General features: G+C 47.2%; 3 protein-coding genes across 5 annotated transcripts in view; 1 reads left to right on the top strand and 2 right to left on the bottom strand.

Moving 5' to 3' along the window:
* The window catches only part of abcg4a (ATP-binding cassette, sub-family G (WHITE), member 4a), a 24,036-nt gene extending 6,447 nt beyond the window's left edge, over positions 1–17,589 (bottom strand). The window contains exons 1-10 of the mRNA XM_056593465.1: positions 17,422–17,589; positions 14,118–14,355; positions 8,605–8,722; positions 4,872–5,004; positions 4,434–4,484; positions 3,751–3,896; positions 2,816–2,939; positions 1,485–1,599; positions 561–700; positions 313–411 (exon numbers count right to left, since the gene is read on the bottom strand). Of these exons, the coding sequence (XP_056449440.1) occupies positions 313–411; positions 561–700; positions 1,485–1,599; positions 2,816–2,939; positions 3,751–3,896; positions 4,434–4,484; positions 4,872–5,004; positions 8,605–8,722; positions 14,118–14,346 (1,155 nt within the window). The 5' untranslated portion in view covers positions 14,347–14,355; positions 17,422–17,589. The remainder of the gene's footprint in view (positions 1–312; positions 412–560; positions 701–1,484; positions 1,600–2,815; positions 2,940–3,750; positions 3,897–4,433; positions 4,485–4,871; positions 5,005–8,604; positions 8,723–14,117; positions 14,356–17,421) is intronic.
* LOC130385143 (transcobalamin-1-like) lies at positions 14,518–22,039 on the top strand. 2 transcript variants are annotated; one of them, XM_056593471.1, is made up of 6 exons: positions 18,722–18,790; positions 18,898–18,978; positions 19,241–19,427; positions 19,811–19,961; positions 20,320–20,456; positions 21,436–22,039. In XM_056593471.1, exons 3-6 carry the CDS (start codon positions 19,352–19,354, stop codon positions 21,507–21,509), a joined length of 438 nt encoding a protein of 145 aa, XP_056449446.1. In that variant the 5' UTR covers positions 18,722–18,790; positions 18,898–18,978; positions 19,241–19,351; the 3' UTR covers positions 21,510–22,039. The 2 variants fall into 2 exon arrangements, with proteins under 2 accessions (XP_056449447.1, XP_056449446.1); XM_056593472.1 differs by lacking the exons at positions 18,722–18,790; positions 18,898–18,978 and adding an exon at positions 14,518–14,618.
* si:ch211-117m20.4 (sushi, von Willebrand factor type A, EGF and pentraxin domain-containing protein 1) lies at positions 21,865–24,660 on the bottom strand. 2 transcript variants are annotated; one of them, XM_056593467.1, is made up of 5 exons: positions 24,546–24,660; positions 23,903–24,067; positions 23,328–23,495; positions 22,621–22,821; positions 21,865–22,377 (listed from the first exon to the last, which is right to left on the bottom strand). In XM_056593467.1, the coding sequence occupies exons 1-5, from the start codon at positions 24,646–24,648 to the stop codon at positions 22,343–22,345; spliced, it is 672 nt and encodes a 223-aa protein (XP_056449442.1). In that variant the 5' UTR covers positions 24,649–24,660; the 3' UTR covers positions 21,865–22,342. The 2 variants fall into 2 exon arrangements, with proteins under 2 accessions (XP_056449442.1, XP_056449444.1); XM_056593469.1 differs by having other exon boundaries at positions 24,561–24,660.

Here is a 24,660-nt window from a genome sequence, read left to right as displayed (position 1 = left end):
CCCACTTGCAGTGATAATGATGTATAAGGGGGCTGGCGCTCTCAGCCTCTGTGTATTTAACAAATTTCTACCGTTTGCATATGAGGTGAGGCACCAAAGGCCATCACCTTTGTACAATTAAGAGGTACACCTGATGTCAAAGGTTGTGAACCACTGATATAAGGGCAAGGGATACTTCCCCCCCGAAATCCCAAGGGAAAGACCCTGAGAACGAAGCCAGCCGAGGGATCCCTCCTCGACGGGCTGGAGTGTACCGGTAATGCACAGTATTTATGACGCTGTGGATAAACCATCAATAGGATCAGGGCATACCACGTCTCTGCATATCGTGACGAAGGTTCTCTTAAACAGAATGCAGAACTGTGTGAAGGTACTGGTGGCAAAGCTGCGTTTCTCCATGGTTCCATAGTCCTGGGGATCACATTAACAGCACACTCATGATCAATGACACCTGTTATCTGAAAACATATATGATATGACACTGTGTGTGTGTGCTTGTGTGTGTGTGCATGTGTGTGTGTGTGTGTGTGCGCGCCTTTGCGTGTGCGTGTGCAACACACGTTGTAACCTGTGGAGTGGCAGAAGGAGTCGCTCTCGTCGCTGGAGTTCTTCTTGCCCTCCTCGGAGCAGAGCCCTCCCTGCACCGCCTCAAACAGCACCGGGTTCAGGTCCCCGTACTCCCCCGACGCCACCTCGATGACTGGGACACAGCACAGGGAGAGGCACAGTGCCGTCAGACCCATGCCCGTCGAACCGGGCACGGACATTTTTTACGTTTACATTTAGGGGATTTTGCTGACGCTTTTTATCCAAAGCGACTTTGAACCATTCGTTCACCCCGTCCACCCGACGGCGGAGTCAACCGCGCAGGGCGACATCCAGCTCGTCGGGAGCAGTCATGGTGAGGCGTCTCGCTCTGGGACAGCTCAACACGCAGCTAGGAGGAGCCGGGGATCGAACTAGGAACCTTCGGGTTACCAGTCAACCCCGCTCTACCTCCTGCGCTACTGCCACCCGAGATATAAGGCATAAGGTGGTTCACATGCGTCTCCTGAATCCCATGTGCCATTATTAGTCGAATGTAACAATACTTATAATATGATAGCTCTCCAATCAAATCCAATCCAATCCAATCAAATCAAGTCTAACCGAGCCTATTCCAGCCTCTCCTAGTCTAGCCTAGCATAGCACATTCCACAGTGCCTGGGCTGGGAAACCAAAAAGTGAAAGAGTTTCAGTGTTGCAGGTTTTTGGATATATTCTGATCAAATTCAAGCTAGCCTATCTTTATTTGGTCTGATCTAGCCTATCCTAGCCTAGCCATATCAAATATAATAATTCAATTCAATATAATATAATATAATATAATATAATTCAATCCAATATAATATAATATAATCTAGCCTAGCCTTAGCTGATACCAGTAGCATATGGATAGGCATGCACATGTGCAAAAGCCCTCCCAAACTACTTCCCATACTTACTGAAGTCAGCTGGGTTGTGGTAGGTGGGACAGTGTAGGCCCAGGTTCTTCAGGTAGGGGATGAGATAAGGAACAGTGCCTTTGTATATACACTGACCCTGACTGAGGATGTAGAGCTGGAAGGGGAGGAGAGAGGAGAGGAGAGGAGAGCACAGGAGAGGAGAGGAGAGGAGGAGAGGGGAGGAGAGACGAGAGGAGACGAGCGGAGAGGAGAGGAGTGGAAAGGAAAGGAGGAGAGACGAGCGGAGAGGAGAGGAGGGGAGGAGAAGAGAGGGTAGGAGGAGAGGGAGGGGAGAGGAGAGGAGGGGAGGAGAGAGGAGAAGAGAGGGGAGGAGAGGGAGGGGAGGAGAGAGGAGGAGAGGAGAGGGGAGGGGACGGGAGGAGACGAGACGAGATGAGAGGAGAGGATGGGAGAAGAGAGGGGAGGAGGAGAGGGGAGGGGAGGAGACGAGACGAGACAAGTGGAGTGGAGAGGAGAGGAGAGAAGAGGAGAGGAGGGGAGAGGGGAGGAGAGGAAAGGAGAGGCGAAGAGAGGAGATGAGAGGAGAGAAGAGAGGGAGGGAGGAAAAACAGAAAGAGGTAGAGGATAGATAAGGGGGAGGGGGGGTTGGAAGGGGAAGGAGGGAAAGGGAGGCAGGAGGGATGGAGGGAAAGAGGGAGAGAGAGAGAGAGAGGGAGTGATTGAAGGAGGAATATAGCAAGAGAGGGAAGAGAGACAGAGAGAATAAGTCACAGGGACGGGAACACAACGAACAGTGACGCTGGACGTCTATGAATTATACATGAAGAGCTGACACAACAACAGCCATGGATCGCCGACTACGTTGACGCGTCGCGTGTGTGTAAGGGGTATCAAACACAGGAAGCTACACAGCATCGCTGTCTGTCCCGAGGAGATGACTCAGGGAGAAGTGGCCCTGCGTGCCAGGCAGAGCGGGGCAGGTTAGACGCACGTGGCACGGCGGTTATACCTTGTCATGTCTGGGCCGCTTCCTTTCATTCCCACTGTGTCGACGTGTGAAACTGACCATGAAGGTCTGATGCATAGCGCGCAAGTTATGCTGTGCATTTTTTTCAATGAACTGAAGATAAGATTCTGATTGGCTGTCAGCATTGTCATTCAAAGAAATGTTGACATTTTTTATTATTTCTTCACCCGTTACACATTATCCGTTTGTTTCACCTCAGCTTGTGTAGGAATACCGTTCCCGGCGCATGGGTCCGTGTGGTTGGTCGTGCTGGCATGTCAATCAAGACCTCTCCCTGACAGGTAGGCGGCTCTTGACACCGCGTGTCCACACTTTACACCGGGCGGGCTCAGCCAGACTGTACCTTGTCAAAGAGCTCAAAGAGCTTGGCGCTGGGCTGGTGGATGGTGCAGATGATGGTGCGGCCGCCCAGGGCCAGGGACTTCATGAGGGACAGCACCTGGAAGCAGGACGCGCTGTCCAGGCCACTGGCAGCCAGGCGGCCAGGGGGCAGGGGGAGGAGGAGGAGACAGAGAGAAGTGGTGTCAAGGGGGCATTAGGGGTATCAGGGGGTGGGCAAACGATGTGGTGAATGACACAGCATTGTGCCAGACTATACAGTGCTTCTGACTGTACTTATAGGCCGTAGCATGCATGCAGAGGCGTTAACTCTCTTGGTTCAAAATGCTGTGGTCAAATATGACACAAAATATCAAACTAATGAACAAAAAAATAATAAAAGAAAAAGCTGAAGTTTTCTCTTTGAGTTTAACTCTCATGTCTCATCCCCATTTATATGAGGATGAGACATGACGTACGGGTCAGCCTATTACAGTCACACAGCTCGATCGTGATGCACCGTAGCCTGTTTAACAAGCAGCGGATCCACGCTAATCAGCCGTACACTGTGCTCCTTCCATCCAAATTAGCCTCTGATTCATTCAGATTTTCAATTCTTTCAGCACAACACCCTCCTCTGATCATACCTGAAGGTGCCTTGTCTCATCTCATCTGATGTATCTCCGCCCACCTGTTTTAACATGTTACCATATGTAATTCCATGTCCTCATTTCCGCTAATCTGTTCAGCCCCACACAGATTAGCGGAAATAAGGACATAATGTAAATAATGTAATTCCCTGTATTTCTGCTAATCTGTAACAGATTAGCGGAAATAAGGACATGGAATTAATTGGGTATCATGTTAAAACTTTACATTTTACCATGTTAAAGTTTAATTTAACGTGACCCAATTTGACCTGACCCCACACCATGTGTCTACGACCGAGGGCTCTCCTACCTGGTGGGCTCGTCGAAAAACATGACTGGGGGGTTGTTGACCAGCTCCAGGGCGATGGCCAGCCTCTTACACTGACCGCCCGACAGCGAGATGGTCCGGGTCTGGGCGCACTCCTGGAGACCCAGGGCGGTCAGGATCTCATCCACCTGGGTCACACACACACACACACACACACACACACACACACACACACACACACACACACACACACACACACACGCATACACACACACACACACACACACACACACACACACACACACACACACACACACACACACACACACACACACACACACACACACACACACACGCATTCAGGCACGCAGGCACTCGTATTCGTGCATGCACACACAGGCATTCACGCACGCATGCAGACATACACACACACACACACACACACACACACACACACACGCATACAGGCACACGCATGCAAGCACACACGCAGAAACACACACGCACACATGCATTCACGCACACACACACACACACACACACACACATGCATTCACACATGCAGAAACCCACACACACACATTCATGCACGCACACACACACACAAACATTCACGCACGCACACACAAATGGAGGCTTGTTAGGGTTTATTTACATACCAAGTACCAGCGATCAACAGGTATAAGCGTGACAGGGTGCGGACGAAAGATGAAGGTTTAACCTACCAGTGCTTTCTTCACCTGCATGCTCTCATTCAGCTTCAGATTGGCCGACACCTGACAGAAAGGCATCTCAGTTATTTCCCTGTAGGAATATCTCACATGGATGGAGGAAATCCTGACAATCATTTCATTTGGAAACTACAAAACTAAAAAATACACATGTAATTCGTAATGTTCTTGTATTTCTGATGATATAATTCCCTGCCTGAAATGACTTCCCTGAGGTAAAGAAAAACAATCATGTGTTTTGATTGTATTACGTAATAATGAATCATATGCATAAGATAGAGTTTTTCATAAAATTTAAAATAAAACATAAACAATAAACTCTATCTTATGCATATGATCTATTAATTAATTATAAATCATATGCATAAGATACAGTCTATCATTCTGTTTTATATAAAACATAAACAATAAACAGTGTCTGAAGCAGCTCACCATCATGGCTTCGCGGGTGGAGAGGTGGGGCAGCAGCATGTCGTCCTGCATGATGTAGCAGGACATCTTCCGGAAGGTCCTGAGGTCCCGGGGCCGCCCGTTCACCATGATCTGACCCTTCATCCCCGTCTCCCTGGTAACAGATACACACACCCCTCAAAAACACGGACAGTGCTTCTAGCTTAGGCTTTAATTGTAACGTTACTTGTAGCTAGGTCTTACTCTGGCCCGTAGCCAGTCAGTATTTAACCTTTAGCTAGGCCTTAGCTGTAGCCTGTAGCCAGTCAGTATGTTACCTGTAGCTAGGCCTTAGCTGTAGCCAGTCAGTATTTAACCTTTAGCTAGGCCTTAGCTGTAGCCTGTAGCCAGTCAGTATTTAACCTTTAGCTCGGCCTTAGCTGTAGCCTGTAGCCAGTCAGTATGTTACCTGTAGCTAGGCCTTAGCTGTAGCCTGTAGCCAGTCAGTATTTAACCTTTAGCTAGGCCTTAGCTGTAGCCAGTCAGTATTTAACCTTTAGCTAGGCCTTAGCTGTAGCATGTAGCCAGTCAGTATGTTACCTGTAGCTAGGCCTTAGCTGTAGCCTGTAGCCAGTCAGTATTTAACCTTTAGCTAGGCCTTAGCTGTAGCCTGTAGCCAGTCAGTATTTAACCTTTAGCTCGGCCTTAGCTGTAGCCTGTAGCCAGTCAGTATGTTACCTGTAGCTAGGCCTTAGCTGTAGCCTGTAGCCAGTCAGTATTTAACCTTTAACTAGGCCTTAGCTGTAGCCCGTAGCCAGTCAGTATTTAACCTTTAGCTAGGCCTTAGCTGTAGCCCGTAGCCAGTCAGTATTTAACCTTTAGCTAGGCCTTAGCTGTAGCCCGTAGCCAGTCAGTATTTAACCTTTAGCTAGGCCTTAGCTGTAGCCTGTAGCCAGTCAGTATTTAACCTTTAGCTAGGCCTTAGCTGTAGCCTGTAGCCAGTCAGTATTTAACCTTTAGCTAGGCCTTAGCTGTAGCCCGTAGCCAGTCAGTATTTAACCTTTCGCTAGGCCTTGGCTGTAGCCTGTAGCCAGTCAGTATTTAACCTTTAGCTAGGCCTTAGCTGTAGCCTGTAGCTATTCAGTATTTAACCTTTAGCTAGGCCTTAGCTGTAGCCTGTAGCAAGTCAGTATTTAACCTTTAGCTAGGCCTTAGCTGTAGCCCGTAGCAAGTCAGTATTTAACCTTTAGCTAGGCCTTATCTGTAGCCTGTAGCCAGTCAGTATTTAACCTTTAGCTAGGCCTTAGCTGTAGCCTGTAGCCAGTCAGTATGTTACCTTTAGCTAGGCCTTAGCTGTAGCCTGTAGCCAGTCAGTATGTTACCTTTAGCTAGGCCTTAGCTGTAGCCTGTAGCCAGTCAGTATTTAACCTTTAGCTAGGCCTTAGCTGTAGCCTGTAGCCAGTCAGTATTTAACCTTTAGCTAGGCCTTAGCTGTAGCCTGTAGCCAGTCAGTATTTAACCTTTAGCTAGGCCTTAGCTGTAGCCTGTATCCAGTCAGCATTTAACCTTTAGCTAGGCCTTAGCTGTAGCCTGTAGCCAGTCAGTATTTAACCTTTAGCTAGGCCTTAGCTGTAGCCTGTAGCCAGTCAGTTTGCTACCTGTCGCTAGGCCCTAGCTGTAGCCTGTAGCCAGTCAGTATTTTATCTGTAGCTAGGCCTTAGCTGTAGCCTGTAGCCAGTCAGTATTTACCTGTAGCTAGGTCTTAGCTGTAGCGTGTAGCCAGTCAGTATTTAACCTTTAGCTTGGCCTTAGCTGTAGCCAGTCATTATTTTACCTGTAGCTAGGCCTTAGCTGCAGCCTGTAGCCAGTCAGTATGTTACCTGTAGCTAGGCCTTAGCTGTAGCGTGTAGCCAGTCAGCATTTAACCTTTAGCTAGGCCTTAGCTGTAGTCTGTAGCCAGTCAGTATTTTATCTGTAGATAGGCCTTAGCTGTAGCCTGTAGCCAGTCAGTATTTAACCTTTAGCTAGGCCTTAGCTGTAGCCTGTAGCCAGTCAGTATTTAACCTTTAGCTAGGCCTTAGCTGTAGCCTGTAGCCAGTCAGTATTTAACCTTTAGCTAGGCCTTAGCTGTAGCCTGTAGCCAGTCAGTATTTAACCTTTAGCTAGGCCTTAGCTGTAGCCTGTAGCCAGTCAGTATTTAACCTTTAGCTAGGCCTTAGCTGTAGCCTGTAGCCAGTCAGTATTTAACCTTTAGCTAGGCCTTAGCTGTAGCCTGTAGCCAGTCAGTATTTAACCTTTAGCTAGGCCTTAGCTGTAGTCTGTAGCCAGTCAGTATTTAACCTTTAGCTAGGCCTTAGCTGTAGTCTGTAGCCAGTCAGTATTTAACCTTTAGCTAGGCCTTAGCTGTAGCCTGTAGCCAGTCAGTTTGTTACCTGTAGCTAGGCCCTAGCTGTAGCCTGTAGCCAGTCAGTATTTTATCAGTAGCTAGGCCTTAGCTGTAGCCTGTAGCCAGTCAGTATTTACCTGTAGCTAGGTCTTAGCTGTAGCGTGTAGCCAGTCAGTATTTAACCTTTAGCTAGGCTTTAGCTGTAGCCTGTAGCCAGTCAGTATGTTACCTGTAGCTAGGCCTTAGCTGTAGCCTGTAGCCAGTCAGTATTTACCTGTAGCTAGGTCTTAGCTGTAGCGTGTAGCCAGTCAGTATTTAACCTTTAGCTAGGCTTTAGCTGTAGCCTGTAGCCAGTCAGTATGTTACCTGTAGCTAGGCCTTAGCTGTAGCCTGTAGCCAGTCAGTATTTAACCTTTAGCTAGGCCTTAGCTGTAGCCTGTAGCCAGTCAGTATTTAACCTTTAGCTAGGCCTTAGCTGTAGCCTGTAGCCAGTCAGTATTTAACCATTAGCTAGGCCTTAGCTGTAGCCTGTAGCCAGTCAGTATTTAACCTTTAGCTAGGCCTTAGCTGTAGCGTATAGCCAGTCAGCATTTAACCTTTAGCTAGGCCTTAGCTGTAGTCTGTAGCCAGTCAGTATTTTATCTGTAGCTAGGCCTTAGCTGTAGCATGTAGCCAGTCAGTATTTAACCTTTAGCTAGGCCTTAGCTGTAGCCTGTAGCCAGTCAGTATTTAACCTTTAGCTAGGCCTTAGCTGTAGCCTGTAGCCAGTCAGTATTTAACCTTTAGCTAGGCCTTAGCTGTAGCCTGTAGCCAGTCAGTATTTAACCTTTAGCTAGGCCTTAGCTGTAGCCTGTAGCCAGTCAGTATTTAACCTTTAGCTAGGCCTTAGCTGTAGCCTGTAGCCAGTCAGTATTTAACCTTTAGCTAGGCCTTAGCTGTAGCCTGTAGCCAGTCAGTATTTAACCTTTAGCTAGGCCTTAGCTGTAGCCTGTAGCCATTCAGTATTTAACCTTTAGCTAGACCTTAGCTGTAGCCTGTAGCCAGTCAGTATTTAACCTTTAGCTAGGCCTTAGCTGTAGCCTGTAGCCTGTAGCCAGTCAGTATTTAACATTTAGCTAGGCCTTAGCTGTAGCCAGTCAGTATTTAACCTTTAGCTAGGCCTTAGCTGTAGCCTGTAGCCAGTCAGCATTTAACCTTTAGCTTGGCCTTAGCTGTAGTCTGTAGCCAGTCAGTATGTTACCTGTAGCTAGGCCTTAGGTGTAGCCTGTAGCCAGTCAATATGTTACCTATAGCTAGGCCTTAGCTGTAGCGTGTAGACAGTCAGTATGTTACCTGTAGCTAGGCCTTACCTCTGGCCAGTCAGTATGTTACCTGTAGTGTTATCCTTACCTGTAGCCAGCTAATATGTTCATCAGAGTGGATTTCCCGGCCCCCGAGGGCCCCATGATGCCGATCAGCTCCTTGCTGTTGAACCGCCCAGACAGACACTTGAGCAGCGCTTTGTAACCTGGGAGAGAAGGAAGCTCCATCACTCCAACGAACGCCAAACGGAGATCTGCTTCAAAATAACCGTCACCCGTCCCTGCAGTTTTCATCTCAACAACCTCATCAACCCCAATAAACTGCTTATTCTCAAGAAAATAAATGAAATCAATGTAACATTTATTGTGTAATCAATGTCAACAGCATTGAAACATTCCGATTCAATCTTGTCCAGAAATTCCCGGCAAGAAGGTTAATCGATGACGGTTGTCTTGTCCAACTTAAACAAAAATAAGAGATCCAACAAAACGATTCAGTGGGCAATGTGGGCATTTGACTTCAGTTGCACCTTTTCTCCATTGACAAAAATGTTTGCTCCGTCTGGCACAGTGTAGAAAATCTTTTCAGTAACACCCCGAATACCCCTGACAGTTGGACGTCTGCTGCTCTAATAGTTTAAGTTAGCTGTGTGTGTGTGTGTGTGTGTTTGTGTGTGTGTGTGTGTGTGTGTGTGTGTGTGTGTGTGTGTGTGTGTGTGTGTGTGTGTGTGTGTGTGTGTGTGTGTGTGTGTGTGTGTGTGTGTATGGTGTGTCTGTAAGTGTTTCTCCATTTCCCTAGTCCAAACTCTTCAAAATTGCCCATGGGGGGGGACCTTGGCTTTCATCTGGGGGACGGTGTGTGTGTGTGTGTGTGTGTGTGTGTGTGTGTGTGTGTGTGTGTGTGTGTGTGTGTGTGTGTGTGTGTGTGTGTGTGTGTGTGTGTGTGTGTGTGTGTGTGAGTCTGTGCATGTGTGTGTAATTAAGTGTCCCAGCGGACATGACAGCGCTGAGCCACAGCGAGGCTGCAGTAGTATACGAGCCCCGTCCCAACGGCCTGTGTGCCTCCTGTCTGCTCGTCCATCAGTCATACCGGCCTCCTCTCACACATCACAGCGGCTCTCCTGTCAGCCCCGTGGCCGCCGGCCTTGACGTGCGCCGCATACAAACACATGTTGTCCTACACTATTGACCTCCCAGCATGCTAATCAGTGAACGGACACGCCGAACACAAACCCTTCAACGCGGGCGTGTCCGCGTGGAACGTACACACAGACACACACATACAAACACACAATCGGATGCACGAGAGGAAGCGCACACACACGCATATGACACAAACCCCCCTATCCCCCACACACACACACACACTTGGATACACGCAAGCATGCGCACGCACGCATATGACACGAAAACACACACACACACACACTCGGATGCATGGAAGCACGGGCACACACATGCATGCATATGACACACACACACACACACACAAAGACACTTGTATATGGGCAGCGACACATGCAGTGGCTGGTTTTATTAAGTGGAAGACCTTGCTGTTGCCGCTCGCAATATTGTGTCTTGGAATTGACTTTGAATCTCGCTAGAAAAACTTGACTCTTCAATCACATGTTAAGTGGAAATGTTCACATGCAATTGATTTTCCACAGAACATTATCCTTAACCCATTACAAATGTATCAGCAAAGGTAGAGCAGCGCTGTGGGCGATGCCTCGAGAAAGGGGTTGTAGGTCCTCAGTGAATAACAACTACGAATTAAAAAGAATGAAAGACTTTCACACAGAAGCGCCAACGCATCAAAGCCATCGCAGTGGGAGTTGTAACCATATGCAGAAGTGTCCCAGATCACCTGCAGACAATCCATCCTCCTACACACACATGCTCTCTCTCTCTCTCTCTCTCTCTCTCTCTCTCTCTCTCTCTCTCTCTCTCTCTCTCTCTCTCTCTCTCTCTCTCTCTCTCTCTCTCTCTCGCTGGGCCAGCGCGGGGTTGACATCCTAATGGCCTCTCCCCTGGGAGAGGAGGCCGTCTTCAGACAAAGGGAGCCCGTGGTGCCGTTGTGCCGGCATGGAGACGTCTTCCGCCCACTCTAGATGGAGCTAGAGGCCTGGAAATCTCTGCTCATATACGTCAGCATGAATCGCCTCGTTGTAGGGTTCATACCTGCCAGATATACCATCAGTGACCCAGCCCTCCTCCCTTCTCCTCCTCCTCCTCCTCCTCATAATGTTCTCCTCTAGAGTGTTGTTTTATGGGACGCGATGAGATCTCAGCCAGCCTCCCCCCTGCCCCCCCCGACGTCCCCTCTGCCCTGCCCGTCTCTGCCCATCCGGACATACACCCCCTCCAAAATAAGCCCAGTGTGGAGCCGTCCTTGTGACTCACAACCCCAGCAAGGAGCCTACCGCGTGACTCACTAAGTGTTCGCTTCGTTGTGACCTCATCGCAGTGTTGCCAGGTTATTGTGGTGCGTGTAACATCACACGCCCAACCCCCCCCCCCCCCCCCCCCCCGATTTGCTCTCTCCTCTTCATTTTATCTGATTGTTTTTCACACAATCCAGAACACCTAACCGCTTAATGTTCTAGCGTGTCATTTGTCTCGGACTGAAACTGCATGAAATCTGTTTTACAGCTTTGAGGACTGACTGAGGACAGACTGAAGGAGGGCTGTGAAACGCTGTCAGCCTGAAGACCACCAGCATGAAGACCCACAGCTGAAGGTGACCTTGACCCTGCCTTCTCCCCCTCCTCAGATTCCAATTCATTCTTTATTGTCCTCCATAATGATTTCTGGGACCACATCACTGGTACACACATAGACAACGTCAAAGACAATATCACACAAAAAAAACGCAAGCATACACACACGCATGCATATGCAAACACACTCGCGCACATACACACACAACACATAACCAACATTACATGCACACACATTATGATAATAATAATAATAATGGATTGAATTTATAGCGCTTTTCTAGACACTCAAAGACGCTTTACAGTGAAGGGGGGACCTCACTAACCACCACCATTACATACAGATAACCTACACTACCTCACACAATATCATACACACACACACACACACACACACACACAAATCACTTAACCAACAGAGAGTTGGTTGAATGAAGGCTATGGTTACCCTAACACTAACTGCTGTCAAAAGTTATATGAATGCAGAATCTGTAGGCAACAGGAAAAGATTACGGTGTTTAAAGCATTGTTTGAAGTCTGCTGGACGCACGTAAACAGTCTGTGTGGAGAGCAAAGAATATAGTAAATCAATGACTGGCGCACAGACGTGTTTGCCGGAATAACTGTTCTCTGTTATCCGGCTACACCAACACCCTACAAATATTTCAGTTTTTTTCTGAGGTAGCCCTCTCACCAACTCTAACCATGACCTATGGATTGCAGATCTTGGTATACAGGCCCTCTTATGAATAATCCTGCACCAGCAATACCTATTCTAAATAAACAATCTGCAAGTAAACCTTTGCACATCTCAGAGAAGACCAGCTTTGTGCTGAAGAGCGTGCTCAACGGAGGAACAACAGGGATTGATTTTGCAATGAGAAGACAGAGGAAGACAAAGCTTCGATAGACGTAGAAGAAGAGGCTGCGATATCGACCGAGAGCAGAGAAATCTCCTGTTATTCCTTTCCGCTGGCCCGGTCACCACTCTGTTGACTGTTCACGTGCTGGGTCGGCCCCAATTGACGCTACATACTCGGGTTTCACACAGAAGAATAAAAAAAAATCCATCCCTGTCTCTGTATGCATATGAGACGCTGAGAACAAATAGAGAGGGGGTGCACAATGTAGCGGGTTATGTGTCCTACGTCAGGAGGACAGCTTGTGTGAAAGATGTAAACAAGTTCCCTCGTTCACACCCAGTTCAGTGGGTGGGTATAAGATATGCCCTTATAACCCATTTGGTGGCTATTATTCATCCAATGTGTCCCACTGCACAACCACCGCGGGCGCATACGATGGTACCTTGGGGATGTTCTGAATAGGGAATCCAACAAGCCTATAGACCAAATCATACTTTTGCGTCCATGCAAAGATCTGGGAAGATCCACGTCGCCACTCCTAGAGGAGGAGCCGTAGAGCACGGGGAGACAGGCTGACCGCCCAGACGCCTCAGCAACACGTTGGTCGACGCGAAGGTCCCGCAGGCAAGAAGAAGGGCAAATAAAGCAGTTCCACCTGACTGAGGTGTGAAAGCCGAGGTGCGCGGTGCTCTAGGAAGTGTTCACTAGCAGGTGACTGGGGCTCGACCAGAGATAAGTAGGCTGCACGTCTCCTCCTCTAATACGTGCGGTGAGAATATATACCATTCATAATTAATGCACAGATCAATCACTGCCATTTCCTTCTACCAAAGCCGGACGTTGGTTCGATTGAGCAGGGTTGGGACGGCGGTGGGGTGGGAAGGGTGTGTGTGGGGGGGGGGGGGGGGGGGGACGCACGTCGGACAGCAGGAGTGAATTATTTACCACATCTAAAATCTGCTGAGCACAGCACATCTGCACACACAACTTGATACAGTACAGCAATTTGAGTTTATGTGTGTGTGTGTTTGTGTGTGTGTGTGTGTGTGTGTGTGTGTGTGTGTGTGTGTGTGTGTGTGTGTGTGTGTGTGTGTGTGTTTGAGTGTGTGTGTGTGTGTGTGTGTGTGTGTGTGTGTGTGTGTGTGTGTGTGTGTGTGTGTGTGTGTGTGTGTGTGTGTGTGTGTGTGTGTGTGCATGTGTGTGTGAGTGAGTGAGTTAGTGTAGTATGTACTGCGTAGCAAGTGTCTCTGTGTAAGTTAATGTAGTGTGTAGGTGTGTGTGTTTGTGCATATGTCTGTGCGTGAGTAAGTGTAGTATGTTCTGTGGCATGTGTGTGAGTGTGTGTGTGTGTGTGTGTGTGTGTGTGTGTGTGTGTGTGTGTGTGTGTGTGTGTATGTGTGTGCCTGTGTATGTGTGTGTGCATGTTTCTGTGTGTGACTTAATGTTGTGCGTATTCTGTAATGTAAATGTGTGTGTGTGTGTGTGTGTGTGCATTTGTGTATGCGTGTATATTTGCATGTGTCTGTGTCTGAGGTATTGTATTGTGTAGGTGTGTGTGTTTTTGTGTATGTGTGTGTGTCTGTGTGTGTGTGTGTGTGTATGTGTGTGTGTGCGGGCATATGTCCATCATTAATTGGATAGACGGGGGAAAAAAAACTCTCTACTAAAGAGTTGCTTTTTTTAACACCTCTCAAAAATAGCTGATACTGATCAACACAGCCGGTGTTTTCTCATGCTTTAAACCAACGCTGTGTTTGTGTGTGTGTTTGTCTATGGCGTGCGTGAGCACGTCTCTATTTTGTGTGTGGTTGTGTTTGTGTGTGTTTATGTGAGTGTGAATGCTTACCTATGTTGTGTGTGTGAGCTCAGGTCTATCGTGTGTTTGTGTGTGTGTGTGCGTTTGTCCCTTGTATGTGTGTATGTGTGGGCATGTGTTTGTGCGTTTACTTTGTACACGCGAGTGTACGCACGTGAGTCTGTCTGTGTGTGTGTGAATGAGCGAGTCTGGCGTGCAGTACCTCTCCTCCGCCAGCAGGGCCCCTCCCGGATGGTGTAGGACAGCTCGGTGAACTCCAGGTCCACGGCGGAGCGCTGGGGCAGGTGGGAGAAGCGCTGGGCGTCGGTGATGTGGTTCTCCACCTTCTTCAGGTGGACCAGCAGGGCGGCCTCGGGCGGGGCCCCCCCGGGGACCTTGGTCTCCTCCATGGGGATGCTGACTGGCCCCGGGTCCAGGGCTTTCTCCGCCATGCTGAAAGCCTGCCGGGGGGGGAAGAGATCCACTGTGTGATTTATACACTTATTCAGCTGAACTGAAATATTATTTTCTTTGAATATGTTCTTTCGGTGATGTCATGGAAAACTCTGGACGTTGGTTCGGTCCAACTGTGGTTCTAAAATCGATATAACCGTGTGGTGTTATTGACCCACAGTATACGCTTTAGATTCTTACCAGCCGGTTCGGCCTTGGTAGCCTGGGTTTACCTGTTGACTTTGGAGTGGAGACTCTGTACCACCGTAGTGTGAGTTCTGTCTTTCTATCCTTCTTTCTCTCTGACTCTTGTGTCCGTCCATCTGTCTCTGCCTCTCTCGTCTTACGTGTTTGTACCAACGTAGAGTCTGTTTGTTGTCTACATTCATGAATTCTGTCTTTATTTATAAGAGCTTTATTGACATGGAAAATAAACATGGACACTGCAAAAGCAGTTAAAAATGTAAGCAAAGGAAAAGGATAAAGCAACAAGAACTATAAAAAGTCCCAAACAAAGGGGAAACCTAAATCTTCTGCTCTACTCTTCGTCTTCCAGTAAAGTGGGATGTGGTCGACGAAGCAGGTGTTATAATCAAACTCAAATTAAGTCAGTTGGTTTATAGAAGGTGGCAAAACGCTCAAAAGGCGGTTAGGCCATCTTGGAATGGGAGAAGAATAACTGTTGCTTTGGTGTGAATACACTAGGCGATGGTCTGAATGGTGTTCAGCTGATCGCAGACATCCTGTTAAGAGGTTAGGTGCACGGCATGATCTCATTACACACACCGCTATGAACTGGCTTCTGGAGAGGGGATGTGTGTGTGTGTGTGTGTGTGTGTGTGTGTGTGTGTGTGTGTGTGTGTGTGTGTGTGTGTGTGTGTGTGTGTGTGTGTGTGTGTGTGTGTGTGTGTGTGTGTGTGTGTGCGTGCGTGCGTGTGTGTGTGGAGAACTGGGCTACTCTGGTTTCCCTAGCCCAACCGTCTTGGCGATCGCGAAGGAACACATCAAACGATAGAGCCTGCTGAGGTAATGTAGGCTATGGCGTATAAACGTCCGGTAATGCGTGGTGATGGATGACTCCATTTAACTCAATTGAGACTGCTCAAACGCGCTGTTCAACTCAAACACTGTGCAGTGTACCAATGCTGAACCAATGAGCTGGTAAAAGTATGCAGTTTCATATTGATTGTGTTAAATGAACAAACAATAACATTAGTATCTATGCATCCGAGTCGAGGGGATTGAGAAAGGACAATACAAACGTTGTCATAATGCTGATAGTCTCAGCTAATATTGACTCATTGGAAAGAATATAGGCTGAATAAATACACAGGGCATTCCTCTCCAGTATAATATTTGGATTATATATGTTTGTTCAGGGTACCTAGTGTCGCAACTGAGTATAAGCGCATGTCAACTTCTAGAAAGAATTAGGCTGATAACACGTGTAATAATTAGCTTTCACAGTTGGCAGTAGAACAACAAGTTACATAATGAACTCTTTGGAAGGGTGGTCTTAATTTGGTGTCTTCATGACTGAGTTAACCTTTACCAACCATTGATCATCCTCCATGAAGCTTTGAATCTAACTTCTATAATTCCCCTCTATATGTAAGTTAATGTGAATGCAATGCCTTACGCTGCAACATATTTTGCACCACATTTTATGAATACACATGGACATTAAAATTATGCAAGTATGGCATTATAGTTCCAAAATTGCAACTGGAATGATATGTTGGTGGTGGTCCAACATAAAAGGTCTAATTAAATCAAGAATCACTTCAATATTCCACTTCAGCACCAGTTTCCAGATATGTCCTGGTCCCTTCTCACTGTTTACAATTAGCCACATTACACAGGGAACGGGACGTGATGAAATCATTTCATTAACCGTCATGGAGCTACAGTCACTGAGTCAATGATTAAGAGTGTGGAACTGTCACTAATTGAAGTAGCACATCGTGGTGGCTTTTGTTTTTGGTCGGCTCCAACATACTCATGCTTACTTTCCAGCATGTAATAATAAAAGTAGTTTCATATGAAGAACATGAATAAAGACCGTTTTGTCATTTATGGGTTATTTTGCATGATCACAGAGCGGGGTCTGGTCACCGCTGGCAACACTGCAACGGGTTTGAACCTTAAACTACGGTTTGAACCCACCACTGTTGACATTTCACAACCGGTGCCGAACTGGAATGTGGGGCTGCGACGCATGGCCAACGTGAACCCTTTGCTTCAACTTAAAGGCAAAGAAACACAACTGTGTAAACTTTACTACAAGCATTCAACGCACTCGTTTATCTTCCAAACACAGCACTTCGTTACACTCAAACAAGTCCGATGGCCCCGCTGCAGTGCTGAAAAATCCCTTGTGCTGTAAATGCAGGACCATGATTCACAGTGTCGTGTATTGATTCTCCACCGGCCCTTTGTAAATATCCACTATAGCCCGGCCTGGTGTCTATACATAAAAGTATGCAGCCCGGCCCAGTGGGAACACTGACAGACGGTAATGGCCTCCCACTTAGATGAAGGGTGATAGGTTCTCGTGCCATGATCTCTCCCCTCGCAAGGACATGATGATCCTGGTGATGTTGGTGGGGGGCATTTACTTTGTTGTTTAATATGCACAAAGGCCTCTGAAGCCCCATGTTAGAAGGTAGTGTTCGGCTCATGCTAACTGCAAGATGGTCATTAATGAAGGACAGGACACCCTCAGAGTCTCCTCAGAATTCTATAGAGGCCGGTTTGAGGAGGGCCGGCGTGGGAAGAGCAAATCGAGGGAATGTGAGAACCGTAATAATCGATAGACACATGTTAAAAAAAATGAATCCAAGAAGTCACACACAGAGACCCACACGCGTGAGCGCATGCACACCAACACACACACGCATGCACGTACGTACACACGCACACACACGCACGCACACACACACACACACACACACACACACACACACACACACACACACACACACACACACACACACACACACACACACACACACACACACACACACACACACACACTTTTATTCACATCGACATAAGCAGAACATGTAACGTACTTTTTGGTGTGTGTTGAAACGGTGGCCCAGACCCTCGCGGATTCTTTGTTCCTTATGTATAATAGCAACAGTGCTCAGTTGATCAGTGGAGATCAAATAACAGATTCCATCCACGTCTGAAGGTCCCGGGAGAGTCAAGTGGCAGCTCAAAGATGGACAAATGAACAATTCAAAACGAGTGTGAGCCGGCGACACACGGTGTTCCGTTCAGCAGGAGTCCCTCGGGGCGCGGTGCATCATACCGCACATCCAATAATACGGCAACTCCTGCTATTAAAATCATGTCCGGCGATAACTATGACAGCATCTTTGAGAATAGCGAAGGAAACAGCGCCGCGCAGCTACGTAGGCTATGTCTCATGTGTAGGTGCTCGAATCACTCTCCTCTCTGGTTAAACCATCCTGAACATCCATAGAGTTGATGTCTCTCTCTCCCTCTCTCTCTCTCTCTCTCTCTCTCTCTCTCTCTCTCTCTCTCTCTCTCTCTCTCTCTCTCTCTCTCTCTCTCTCTCTCTCTTTTTTTTCTCAAGCGTCTTTCCCTTTTGTAAAATGTCGATTCCAATCTCGAGTCCGTCTAAATGGGGGAAAGAGAAAGCCCCAGTGGTGCAGCAGCAGCAGTAGCTCAATGGCAGGCGCCGTTATCTCGCCGGTCAGTGCATCAGTGGCACGCGCGGCGGTTTGGGATGCAGGGCGTTGCTGATGCTGACAGTCTGCGCGAGGAGAAAGTCCGCACTCCCATCTCCCGGAGCTCGTGATATGGATGCTCCCATGCAGACTTGTTGTTGTTGTTGTTTTGTCAAAACGGGACAGACATTTTCCATCTTCCCACTATTATTAATATTTTCCTATTAACATGATAGCCTGTTATACCTCATGCCTTACAACGAAGTATTGAGGAGGTGTTATCACCTCAGGTTTACCGTTTGTAATACAATGGAAATATATCTAAATCAGATAAGAAAAGTATATTTTAACTGGGGGTGGGTATATTTAAATGAACCTTAACCCTACTACACAACTCTCTCATGGATCATTTCGGTTCGGCTGTTGACGTATCGTGGTGAGCTCACGTCATCCCATGTACAACACTCTTATAAACATGCAGGCAGTGTGTCCTTATTGTGTCACTATGTTAATCCGGCCAGGGGTTTGATCGTCTCAGATGTAAACATTGATCAGTGAATTGGAGCGCGCGGTCTCTTTAAAGACCGCACCTGCGCAACGAGCCGCTGCTGCTGATGCTGCAGTGGCTGGGTTATTTTCGGTAAAACAACCGAGGGGTTACTTTCGTTCAGACATACTGGGCCTCCGTGCAATCACAACGCCGCGACCTCCATTCAGACTTCTTATAATCAGGATTTAAAAATAGGTGTGTCCCTGGAATCCGAGAAAGGCTGCGCGTCTTTGCGCAACCCCATTTAAGGAATATTTAAATGCATGATAGGCTACATCAATGATAATTGTTTACTAACGCAGGGTTGTGTCGAGTGTGGACAGGAACCGTGGTGGAGACGTGTATGATCTGCTCTTCCTTCTACCAATAACTGAGCACTCACTGTAAGCTAGGCGGTGAAATGTCTGTCTATCCGCATTGAAAAGTGTCAATTCTCCATATGTTCTGCTTATGCATTTGAAAAAGAAAAACGTAATAATTAATCAAACACTGAAAAATCGGCAAAACAATTGATATGTTTATATTTTGAATGCCTCACCAATGTCCCCTTTTACATATTGACCCAACATTGAAGGCTTTATTTGTCTCGGAATGAACATGGCTGCGGTAACCATGGCAATGTGGGGATTGGAATGTTAACCCCAGACCAGGGAGGTGTTCCGAGGAGCTCAAGCAGTGTGCGGAGCGGCTCCAATAGACTAAGACTAGAGCGGCCCTCTGCAGTATCCCAACACAAACCAGTACACTACCTACAGGATGGACCTCAGACTGGCCAGTGCCTTGCTTCCCCTGGGCCTTCTGCTGCTCATCATCACACCGGGCACTTCAGCAGGTGAAATGATCAATTTATACTATTTTACATTGGATATCCTTTTATGCATCTAGCATTACTCAAATCACACTACTTTAACTGTCGACATCATTGTGTGTGTGTGTGTGTGTGTGTGTGTGTGTGTGTGTGTGTGTGTGTGTGTGTGTGTGTGTGTGTGTGTGTGTGAGAGCGTGTGGGGTGTTAGTGTCTTGACTCCCAGCCTAAAGGATCTGTGTTTGAACCAGAATGTCTGCAGCCTAACCTGTAGGCATCCTCGTGAGATGCTTTTGTTGCTTTGGATAACAGCGTCCTCTAAACGACAGACTGGGGCAGCCATAGGCCATGTGTACGGTGCAGGACAGTGTCTTTAATGATGGATCCCGTGTCCATGTGTTGGCATTCAGGGCCGGTGGGGGGGGCGGTTCCTATCAGGGTGTCGGTGGAGGGACGCGGGCTGTCCAGCGAGGCTACGGGCTCCTACTCTGGCTCAGTGGTGGAGGGAGGGGTTCTGCTGGGGGCCCTCAAGAGACTGCAGCAGACGGATCCATCCTTTAGGTAAGATCACACACCACCACTGTGCAACAAAATGCACTCCATTCATCCACACAGCCCTCCTGGGGGAGGGAAGAATAGTCTGGTGGTTAGAGCGTCTGACTCACCGACGATGAAAGGTCGCGGGTCCGATCCCCTGTGTCTGCAACCTAACCTGTGAAGCAAGACGCCTAACCTCATACCTGCTCCTTAATGACAGATACCTGAATCTACAGCAGGGTGCTTCGGATAAGCGTCTGCCGAATAAAAAGCAGGCGGTCACAGGTCCGCCATTTTCCCCCAGAGCAACACAGTATGGCTGCTCTATCTTTTAATACTTCACGCGTTCCCTCGCTGAACGATTAACGCCGTGTCCCGTCAGGTTCACGCTGAGGGAGGACCCCGACCACGGCCTGTTCCTGGAGAGTGTCAACGGAGTGGCGGGCAGCGGGCAGGCCCAGTCCTACTGGGAGCTGCTGTCGGCGGGCGCGCCAGGGGACCCCGCCCGGCTGGATGCGGGTGAGTACCAGCGGAGCTACAGGCAGGATCGCCGTAGCGATGAGGCCCTCCCCACAGCGGGCGCGTGTCGGAGCAGGCCTGGATGAGCCGCTGGTAGCATCCTCAGAAGACTTCCTTACATAACAGGGAGCGGGGGGGGGGGAGGCCTAATGATGGGAGCGTTACCGCGAGCGCCGTTACACCGGGCGGCGCACTGAGGATGTCCGTTGGTATACGACAGTTAGTTCCGACCGGGTGATTTGATTAGATGGTTTAAGAGGCATTTCATGTGTGCTGCTATGCCAGCACGGGGACTTTAATGTATACATGTATTACCCTGCTTGATAGGTGTTATAATAACATTAATTAGCCGACATTAATGATTGTACGTAAGCTGTTGACTCATCTGAATCACACATGATGCCACCAAAGCGACTGTCAACAGACTCTGATTTGGTTGCACAGTAAATGGAATATACAGATAGAATATATATACATATATATATATAGACTATACAGGTACGTGATACAAAGCAGCTGGCTAGCGGTAACGCGTAGACTTAGACAAGGTAGAAAGCTAGAGTGCAGGAACATGTTGGTGTGTTCCTTGGCAACAGTCCTGTCCCAGTCAAGTTGTGGAACCATTTGTGTGGGCAGAGCCAATTAAATGATTAAATAAAAAAAATTAAAAATAAACCAATCATAATCGGCTTGATGCATACAACTGTTCACTAATAAAGGACACTTGTTTAACTGTTAAAAAAGCAATATCACACTTGGGGTGGTGCTGTATATCAATATGACAATATCAATACTACTGGGATTCGGTCATCATAGCTATGAGGCTGCAGGCCAACTGCCGAAGATAATCCCATTTATTTCTTCCTGTGTAACATAGTAATGCTAATTATGTAAATGTTTTCACTCCCAGCAGTGCTTAATACCAGTATCAGTATTGTGAACATGTGAAGATGATTCTATGTGTTTTTCTGTTACACAGGTATCGGCTGCTACAAGCCCAAAGCTGGTGAACACATAATTCTGCGTCTGAGCACCTGGTCCAAAGACTTATAAACTAATTCATGGATTGGGTTTGATTTCAGTCTTTCAAGAATATAAGCATAAAATACTGTATTTGTGAATCTGCAGTATAGCATGCTGCACACAAGGAGAACATGGACTCTGCTCGACTCATGACCGCTTTAGACACGTGACCGTTGGGACTCTGCTTACTAGCGGCCTCTAGTGGCCCACAGGAGCTATAGCGCTGATGATCAGACAAACAAAATACGCTTACAGACATAACAGACAAATTACAGACAATGAAATAGATTGTGTTTTGGGGAATCTAGGTAAATTAAAAAGCCTGGGTGTGTATTTAAATAAATGCATGCAATGAATAAATGATTACACAACATAAACATGACATCATTTAATTGTCTTTTGCATATCTAAAACATATCTAACATCATAATAATAATAAAAAAGCAAGAAATGTCTGTCTCACAGCAGAATAATAAATATCTACATATCTGCAAATCTCTCATAGTGTCAATTATGTTTTATGAGTTTCTTCTTAGTAAAATCGTCCTAATTACTAGCATTTATTATATGACACTATTGCTTTTAATATTATATTGTTTGCATGCATAGAACTGGTAGAATCCGAAAGGGATGTCAGTCCATCAAAGCTATCCTACAGATTATATCTAAGATTCATGTTTTGATTGTCAATTATTCATTTCATAAATGTTCTTAGTCAACCTAAACAATTCAGACCACAAATCAATTAAATAAGTTTGTTCAAAACCTTCATTGATGTCAGTTAATTTTGATTTTCACCTGAGACAAAGGGAAGGAGATGATTGGTGAAAAAGAAGAAGAGAAGACAGGAAGGGACAGTAATCTCAGTTTCTCTTCCTCTCCAGTTTGACTGTGTTTGCTGAAAATATCCAAAACAGAGAAACAAACACACAAAGTTGACATGAACAATAACAGAACCAAATCCCCCAATGTATGTAGTTCTCTCCCCAGCCACCATGCACCACACTCCCAAGTAGATTGGCCAGTGACACATCTCAAAGGCCTTTACTCACCAGGCGGCCATCTCGGTTCTGAATGCTAGCTAGCATTTAAAACCAAGATGGCCGCTCTATGAATGAGGGCCCATTAGAAGCCTACTCACTACAGGATATGGAGCAGTCGCAGACGCAGGGGACACACTGGGAGAAGAAGCGCTTCCAGCCGGTATCCTTGTTCTGACAGTTGTCAAGATGGCTACAGCCTAGCTTGGGGTTTCCAAAGTAGCTCTTGTTGGCGCAGGTGGTGGAGCAGTTTCCGCTCAGCTCCCTCTCGTTGACCTCCACGCGTCCCCGCTGACACATCCCTGGGTGGAGCGGTCAGAGAAATGTGGAATCTAGCATTTGTTGTTTGTTAATATTTCGATAAATAAATTAAATTTATTCTAATGGCTGATAAATTCAGCCATTTATTCTGCTTGGAGTCAACCGTTTTTTGCACGTGCATTGCCTTCATTCAGGGTTTTTTAAGATCTACTGGGGGCCCTAAACCACACCCCCCATCCCGCCCACATTCGAGTTACCAAACCCCATTCCCAATCCAATAAATTCTGTTTCATGAAATGTATCAGACAAAACATCAACACATGTATCTGTGTTAACTCACTCAGGCAGGAGGGTTTGTGTTAACTAAGGCAGGAGGGTTTGTGTTAACTAAGGCCGGAGGGTTTGTGTTAACTAAGGCAGGAGGGTTTGTGTTAACTAAGGCAGGAGGGTTTGTATTAACTCACTCACTCATGCGGGAGGGTTTGTGTTAACTCATGCGGGAGGGTTTGTTTTAACTCATGCGGGACGTGAGTTTGTGTTAACTCACGCAGGCAGAAGGGTTTTGGGGTCCAACGGCCGTCGGACTGGCACACTCTGGTGGGGTCTCCGAGCAGCAGGAAGCCGGCACGGCACTCGTACCTCACCAGCGAGCCCACCCACCAGTCGTCACCGGTCACCACGCCGTTGTAGTCCACGTCCGGTCTGCCGCAGTTCACTACAGTCCACCCCCCGACAGAGCACAACGCAGACGCATTGGAGAGGGGGTCATGAATCATGAATCATTCCATACCCCCAGTTCAATCAACGGAAGTGCATCAGTACAGCAAAATAAGCATGAATGTTTGCAGACAAAGCACATCAAAAAGAACATTAACATTCAAATAAACTAACAATATTACATCAAACTCAAAAAAAAGTGCAATGACAACGATCTCTGCTTCTTATAAAAAAGACAAGAAATGCCCATCATAAAAAAGATGGCCGATTTTGCCCTTATTTTAGGCATAGAAATGTAAAGCCTTCCTCGCTGATTCTGCCCTGATATGAGGCACTAGGCGGTGATCCGTTGGTCTCGAGGTGCTGAACTAGTCCAACGACAGGGTGAACATACGTCAGCCCCACCTCTGCAGAGGGACTTGGACCCCACCCAGCAGCAGCTGGAGTCCCCACAGCGGTCGCTCTTCAGCTCTTGGTGGCGCCCCCTGCAGCCTCCGAGGCACAGGGGGGCGGTCCCAGACCAGTACGTGTCCTCCCAGGGCTTGGGCTGGGGCAGCCATTCCGCCTCACCTAACAAACCACGGGGCAGCCCTACGTCAGTCTTGGAGGAGCCTCAAGCCTTCCAAACCAGATCATACCGGCCATCAAGTAAACCTTTTTGAAAACCGGTTTAATATGAACAGGTTATTAACAAAATATAATAATACTATATTAGTAACCGATAATAACACTACTAGAGTGGTGTTGGGAGGGGGAGGATAGGGTGTTCGACTCAAGCCGAAAGATACTTGTTTCGATCCCCAATGCTTCCAGCCTACCTCCATCCATTTATTTACACATACATATTCCTATTTTAACTATCTTATTTACTTTATCTTGTATTGTTGCTGCTATGTTTAGGTGTATGGCTGTTGCGGAACCAAGCCTCTTGTGTACTTGTACAATAAGATTCAATAAAGTAATTCTGATTCTGATTCATATGGATTGGAGACTAAGATGTCCAAACCAATAGTAAATACAATTACTTATAAAACCAACAACAACACACCATTATAAATCTTACCACTGACTTCCTCGTCTGCTGTGGATCTCTGAAAGAACAGGCCCTGCAAGCTGCACAGCAGCACGAGCAACACCACATGTACCCTCATTGCGGCCGACCG

This window comes from Gadus chalcogrammus, chromosome 7 (genome assembly GCF_026213295.1).
Source record: "Gadus chalcogrammus isolate NIFS_2021 chromosome 7, NIFS_Gcha_1.0, whole genome shotgun sequence".
Classification (NCBI taxonomy): Eukaryota; Metazoa; Chordata; class Actinopteri; order Gadiformes; family Gadidae; genus Gadus; species Gadus chalcogrammus.
This window is presented reverse-complemented; position numbering and strand designations above follow the sequence as displayed.

What these genes read in the sequence shown, in the direction of transcription:
- LOC130385143 (XM_056593472.1), top strand. Translation starts at nt 19,352, where the DNA reads ATGGACCTCAGACTGGCCAGTGCCTTGCTTCCCCTGGGCCTTCTGCTG. An exon ending in CACACCGGGCACTTCAGCAG is followed by an intron (nt 19,428 to 19,810) that starts GTGAAATGATCA and finishes GTTGGCATTCAG; the next exon opens with GGCCGGTGGGGGGGGCGGTT. An exon ending in CCCCGCCCGGCTGGATGCGG is followed by an intron (nt 20,457 to 21,435) that starts GTGAGTACCAGC and finishes TCTGTTACACAG; the next exon opens with GTATCGGCTGCTACAAGCCC.
- si:ch211-117m20.4 (XM_056593467.1), bottom strand. Translation starts at nt 24,648, where the DNA reads ATGAGGGTACATGTGGTGTTGCTCGTGCTGCTGTGCAGCTTGCAGGGC. An exon ending in GTCCAAGTCCCTCTGCAGAG is followed by an intron (nt 23,496 to 23,902) that starts GTGGGGCTGACG and finishes GGTGGACTGTAG; the next exon opens with TGAACTGCGGCAGACCGGAC. An exon ending in CCCAAAACCCTTCTGCCTGC is followed by an intron (nt 22,822 to 23,327) that starts GTGAGTTAACAC and finishes CGCTCCACCCAG; the next exon opens with GGATGTGTCAGCGGGGACGC.